The sequence below is a fragment of the Poecilia reticulata genome, chromosome 16 (genome assembly GCF_904066995.2).
Source record: "Poecilia reticulata chromosome 16, P_reticulata-male-v2, whole genome shotgun sequence".
Lineage (NCBI taxonomy): Eukaryota > Metazoa > Chordata > Actinopteri > Cyprinodontiformes > Poeciliidae > Poecilia > Poecilia reticulata.
In genome coordinates this window covers 31,161,186-31,167,512 of record NC_088845.1, presented here as the reverse complement: position 1 = coordinate 31,167,512, position 6,327 = coordinate 31,161,186, and the positions used below count along the sequence as shown (strand labels likewise).

The window sequence follows — 6,327 nt, the reverse complement described above, 5'->3', positions numbered from 1 at the left end:
CTATAATATTCAGTATAAATTCTAACTTTTTCATTTTAATTAACGACAAGCTTTTTCTTTGTATTGCCAGACATCAGATCATTGGTTGGCTCTTTCTTTAACTCTTGTTCTTTCTTGTTCCAGCTCAGCCATCATTGGTAGGAGACCGTCATACATGTTGGTCTTAATGCCTCTAAGTTTCTCCTGGTACTCCTTTGGCAAACCATTTTGCTCTGCTCCCATTACAATCACCTAATGTTAATGACAAAAAACAGTCAATATTTAAACTGGTGGCAGATTATTTCTAAACAACAGCTATTCAATACTTAGAGTTAGGGTTAAATCACATTACTCTCATTTCATACTAATTGTAGTATAATAGTTTTGTCCTAAACATGATAATACAAAATGATTTCTTCATATCTTTTGATTTTGTTTTTAACTATGGTTTTAACTTTGTACATTCCAAATTGATTCCACAGTTTAGCTAAAGAAATTGTGGATCAACTAAATATATAGCTCTGAGAATGCAAATAGGACGACTACCTTATTTATATGCACAACAACAAGCATAAAATAATAGAGATCAAAAACTGATGAAGCATTATAAAACACAAAGGGGTGATGGCAGCGTCATGCTTTGAGAACAGTCTGGCATTCTGGACAACATGCTGTCAGATCAGTGAACTGCAGATTGTTCTGATTGTCAAACTCTTTGAGATCATTTACAATGAAAAATAAATAGAGCTAAAACATAGGTTTATTGTTTCTAGGTGGATTCTAGAGCCTTCACAATAAATAAAAAAATAAATAAGTTATAATAATTTATAAAATAAAATATTATTTAGTCAACTCTTTGTGTATTGTGAGATAGTAAAAGAAGAAAAGAACCAGTGACTGACAGGTCACAAAGCCAAGTTTTTTTTATGTTTTTGGTTTTTAGTGGGTTTTTTGTTTCTGATCTACATTTAGGTTTCTAACAATTGTTCTACACATGAAAAATTTTTAATTTGACCAAATATCTATCAAACTTAGGGTAGATTGTTCAAAATAAAAGAACCCTGATAGAGTGATGCTAGTGGATGGATGTGGCCTTCAGATGTTCTGAAATTTGTCTGTGCAATTTTGAAGAGGGACAGAGCTGTCTCCTGACCACCGTGAGTCTGCTGGACATGATGAACCCAAATGAGCGTTGAGGGTGAACTGAAAACATTTGGGTGAAGCCATAGTACCATGAGTTCTTTCACTTTTCTCCAAAAGTGTTTATCTCAAGTTCCAGAGGAGGTTGGAGAATACAAATAAACTATGTTCAGTAACTTTATTTACAATGCAGTTTAGAAGAGCTATGCCCAGAAGATTATTGGTGCCCAATGCAACAGCAACCTGGGGATCATTTGGTGGACCCCAGTAGTGTGAGAGGTCATCAGGCTAAGGAGACAAGTGGACTGATGATTATAAACCAGGGTCCATCCTGATACAGTCCTGCAGTCAGTATCTGCCTCAAGCGAAGAATGAATGACTGTAGGATGAAGTGAGATGAACAGATGAATGACGTCTTCATCTGCAGTAATGTGGGCTCCTCTGATTTGTTGTGGTACAGGAGGAGCTGTGATAAAGCAAAGCTATTAATTCACTCTTCCATCTACATTCCAACTCTGACCTAAAGTCATGAGACCTGAATAGTGGAGCTTCTGCTGCTGATCTACATGAGTCTGTTGAAGTGGTTAGAGCAGGGGTGTCCAAAGTGGGTCCCTAGTGGTAGTAACAACCTCCTCAGCAAGTCAGTGATCTGCTTAGGCCTTTATTGAGCCATCATTTGATGCAGGTGTGTAAAACCAGGGAGAGAACTAAAACATGCAGGATGCCGGGCCTCCAGGACCCACTGTGGACACCCCCTGGGTTAGAGCATTTAAGCTCTTCCCTTTGAAGACTATCTAGGCTGTCTCACTGGGAGGAGACCCCAAGGCTGGGTGGGAGTAGATGTCTCTTCTGGCATGGCAATGTCTTGAAAAGCCCCTTAATGAGCCTCAGTGTCACCAGGGAAAGGTTTGGCTGGAATATACCTCTTGGGTCTGTTGCCCCTGCAACCTAATCTTGGACAAATGGAAGACAACAGGTGGATGGATTATTTTTTTTTAGTGGTCTGGACATCAGGCTCAACAGTTTCCTATTAATTGTTATTTTCTATAGAGTTGTTTGTGGTTCCTTTCACATAGTTTTTAAGGTACATTATTTCATATTTTCCAATGAATATTGACTTCTAGAGCCATTAATGATGAAGAATTAGATATGTTTTAAGTATCATTTTACATTATGTTGTGGACATAAAGAATTTATCTTTGCTACATGAATATCCAGTGACCAGTCCCAAAGTTAGAAATGGTGAGACAACGAGAGCTCTTTCAATTGAACAACATTTAGTAGTCACATTGTTACCCAAAAAGGATCGGATTGAATTGAAATTCGTTAGTTATATAAAAGTACTTGAAGAATATTTTAGGACAATTTCATCTCATGAACTAAGACTGAATGTCATAAGGAAATAATAGACAAGACAAGGATTTTGAACTTTTCACAAGCAAATCTCAAACTAACAAATGAAACCTGGGCAGTTAATATAAATGAATTATGAATTTTAACACTGAACCTAAATGCCAACTTTCTTTTTCATGAGTTAAAATGACAACTTCCACTGAATTCAAGCGCATAGAAACTCCTTCAGGATTTACATGATAGCCAACATAAATTGATTTAAAAACACCTTACCTGTAGATATTGTGGTGATGGTCGGGCATACACACAGCTGTTCATTATGTAGGTGCGACAGCTGATATCTTGACCTTTTGTCTTCACTGATAATTCCACAGGTCGGTAAGCACCTAACATCACATTCTCTTGACTGAATGTGTGCACACACAAGAGTGCACATGTTTTTAAGTTTCATATGAAAGCATACAAACATGTCCAGACAAAATTGAAAAACAAAGCAAATGAATTAACGTTTTACTTGTCTAGTGACTCTAGATCAGATATGCTCATCCGCCACACCACACCCCACACCTCGTCCCCTGGGCTGTCTTCTATGGTGGCCACACCACCATGCCAGCGGTCACTGGCTAGACCTTTGTAGTTGCCAAACACCAATTTATAATCCTAAAAAAGACATGAAAGCCATTGATCAGATTTACTTTACAACATATGGAGCTAGATGCTGATGGTACTTCTTTAGCACTATACCTTGAGCCTTGCCACGCAGTACACTGTTGCAGAGGGATTCTTGAGCTGGAGACGCTCCTTTAGAAGGTTGCTACCATATGCAAAGTACAGAAATGTTTGGTTATTCTCCATGTTCTTATCAGGTGAGGACCTGTAAACAGGAGTCATCAAAAACAAAGAGTGAGCAATTAGCTGAGCCCCAGCTGTGTGTTTAGAGAAGCTGCTGGTAGAAATGGTGGAGCCTGAACAGCACAATGACATAACTGAAGCACTGGCCTTTCAGCAGCACCACACTATTCCTGTGCTAATCCTACCCACTGTCACTGAGCACAATTCACTCGCAAGTCGTTTACCACACGGGTTCAGACAAAGGCACAGAACCATGTGCTTAACATATAATACACACATTTTCACACACAAAATCATTGATACTTAAGAAATATTACTGTAAAGAAAATATAGGAGCATAAAATAATATTTCTATTAGTGCTAATTTTACAGCTTCATTTGTTACAGTTTGCACACTGTGACAAAGATTATTTTCTTGAAACTAGAGGTATTATTTCCAAACAACACCTGAAATACCGTATTTTTCGCACCTCCATCTAGTGGATGCATAACGTAACTGCAGCCTTATGGATGAAAAAAGTTTTAAAATAGACCATTCATTGAAGGTGCGCCTTATAATCCAGTGCCTTATAGTGTGGAACATATGGTAGTTCAAACTACAATTTAATGATTAATTAATAATTTAGTCATGAGGGTTCTGGTTGGCAGTGGGCTGGTAGAATGTGAGATCAAGGCACCCTGAGCAGAGAGAGTCTTGAGACAAATGCAGAGATTCACCATTCATGGACAACATTCGAGTATGGATGTAAGGCACACGGAGCAGCAGCAAAGTCAACATTACAAATTGCTAGTTGAGTATAATGCAAGGCGTAATGAGGATGTAGAGCAATTAAGACCACTTCCATCAATGCTATTTTAGTAGAGACTAATACGAATCTATTAGAGCCAAGGAGAGTAAAAACTACATTTTATCACATAAAACTGAAAAGCAGTGAAGAAAAAAAACTTTTAAAAAAGGAAACTAACTAAAGGATTTCTGGGAATACTCCAAGTATAAAAAGAATAGGTTTGGGTGAACAGGATATGAATGAGCAAAAACATATGGGTTGACTAACAACACATTCTCAAATAATAATCGGTGGTAGGAGTTTTCACCACAACCAGTGGGTTGCTGGTTTGATCCCCGCTCCACCCACCTCTGTCTTTGTGTCCTTGGGCAAGACTTTTCACACCTTGCCTGCCATGGTGCCTTATACACTGCTCAAAAAAATTAAGGGAACACTTAAACAACACTGATTGACCCGACGAGGGCCCCCGCTGTCAATCAGTGTTGATTCCTAAGTGGACAGTTTGATTTCACAGAAGTTTGATTTACTTGGAGTTATATTGTGTTGTTTAAGTGTTCCCTTTATTTTTTTGAGCAGTATATTTTAGTTCAACGATGTTTCCCACCGTATTTCCCAACCCTGGTCCTCAAGGCACACTGCCCTGCATGGTTTAGCTACTGTATTTCCTTGCTTCATTCCAGCTGATTTCAATCGATGACTGATGACTGGTGTTTGTTGAACTGCAATAAATTGAATTAAGCACAATAAAGCAGGGAAACATGTAGGACAGTGTGCCTTGAGGACCAGGGTTGGCCATAGTTTTAAATCATTTTTTATGACTTGAGACTATCTTAAAAGGGGTTACCTAGTTTTATGTAGTTAAAAAAATATAGACAGGTCATATCTGGACAGAATTATTATGTCTACTAATCAAACATTACATAAACCTGCTTGGGATTAGTGAAACCATTACTTAAACCTGGCCTTGATCCGACTGTTCTAGCTAATTATCGGCCGATTTCTAAGCTGCCTTTTCTTTCTAAGGTTTTAGAAAAACTTGTGTACTGTCAGCTGACACAGTTTTTAGATGACTATGGCATTCTGGAGGTTTTCCAGTCATGTTTTAAAACTCTTCATAGCACAGAATCTGCTTTAATAAGAGTTTTTAATGACATCCTTCTTGCATGTGATTCTGGTCACCATGTTGTTCTGATCCTAGTTGACCTAACTGCTGCCTTTGATACTGTAGACCACGACATTTTAATATCGAGATTACACCACATTGTAGGTATTGATGGCACTGTTCTTAAATGGTTCAGGTCTTACCTGGAGGAGAGAACTATTTCAGTGAAAATTAGTGACTCTGAATCATCTGCTGCTTCAATGCCTTATGGTGTCCCGCAGGGCTCAATTCTGGGCCCTCTGCTTTTCTCTCTGTATTTACTGCCTCTGGGTTCTATCCTTAGGAAACATGGGATTTCATTTCATTGTTATGCTGATGATTGTCACATTTATTTGCCCCTGAAGCAGAAGGATGTATATTCCTTTAAACATCTCCTGGCATGTCTTGGTGATATTAAAGCTTGGTTGGCCTTGAACTTTTTAAATTTTAATGAAAAGAAAACAGAGGTGGTGGTGTTTGGATCCAGTGAGTCCTCCTCTGTTGACCTTTGACCCTTGGAGGTTTATTTTAAACCTGTTATTACAGATCTTGGTTTTAAGGTGATTTTAAACTGGACAGCCAAATCAGAGCCGTGGTTAAGTCCAGCTTTTATCATTTAAGGCGATGGGCGTCAGTGAAATCTTTTCTTTCCAGGCAGCATTTTGAAACAGTGATCCAGGCTTTTATTTCGACTCGGTTGGATTACTGTAACTCACTTTATCTGGGAGTCAGTCAGTCGCTGCTCTCACATCTGCAGCTGGTTCAGATGCTGCTGCACCACTTTTAACAGGAACTGGAAAGAGGGAGCATGTGACCCCTGACCTGGCCTCACTTCACTGGCTGCCTGTATATTTTAGGATTCATTTTATAATTCTTATGTTTGTTTTTAAATCGTTACATAATCTTGCCCCGGCTTACCACTCTGAGCTTCTTCACCCCTACATACCCTATCGGTCTCTCAGGTCAGCAGATCAGCTGCTCCTGGAGGTACAGAGATCCAGAAGGAAGCTCAGAGGGGACAGGGCTTCTCTGTCATGGGCCCAAAGTTATGGAACGACCTGCCTTTGCAGGTCA

General features: G+C 39.0%; 1 protein-coding gene across 3 annotated transcripts; it reads right to left on the bottom strand.

Moving 5' to 3' along the window:
• Positions 1-8: 8 nt before the first annotated feature.
• On the bottom strand, positions 9-3,774 carry ggctb (gamma-glutamylcyclotransferase b). Of its 3 annotated transcripts, none has more exons than XM_008432812.3 (4): positions 3,217-3,752; positions 2,987-3,132; positions 2,746-2,878; positions 9-231 (listed from the first exon to the last, which is right to left on the bottom strand). In XM_008432812.3, the coding sequence occupies exons 1-4, from the start codon at positions 3,454-3,456 to the stop codon at positions 79-81; spliced, it is 672 nt and encodes a 223-aa protein (XP_008431034.1). In that variant the 5' UTR covers positions 3,457-3,752; the 3' UTR covers positions 9-78. The 3 variants fall into 3 exon arrangements, with proteins under 3 accessions (XP_008431034.1, XP_008431033.1, XP_008431037.1); XM_008432811.3 differs by lacking the exon at positions 9-231 and adding an exon at positions 261-1,585 and having other exon boundaries at positions 3,217-3,774; XM_008432815.3 differs by lacking the exon at positions 9-231 and adding an exon at positions 1,596-2,072 and having other exon boundaries at positions 3,217-3,769.
• Between the last annotated feature and the right edge of the window lie 2,553 nt (positions 3,775-6,327).

What these genes read in the sequence shown, in the direction of transcription:
- ggctb (XM_008432811.3), bottom strand. Translation starts at nt 3,456, where the DNA reads ATGTCATTGTGCTGTTCAGGCTCCACCATTTCTACCAGCAGCTTCTCT. An exon ending in GATCTAGAGTCACTAGACAA is followed by an intron (nt 2,879 to 2,986) that starts GTAAAACGTTAA and finishes GCACACATTCAG; the next exon opens with TCAAGAGAATGTGATGTTAG. An exon ending in CATCACCACAATATCTACAG is followed by an intron (nt 1,586 to 2,745) that starts GTAAGGTGTTTT and finishes GCTTTATCACAG; the next exon opens with CTCCTCCTGTACCACAACAA.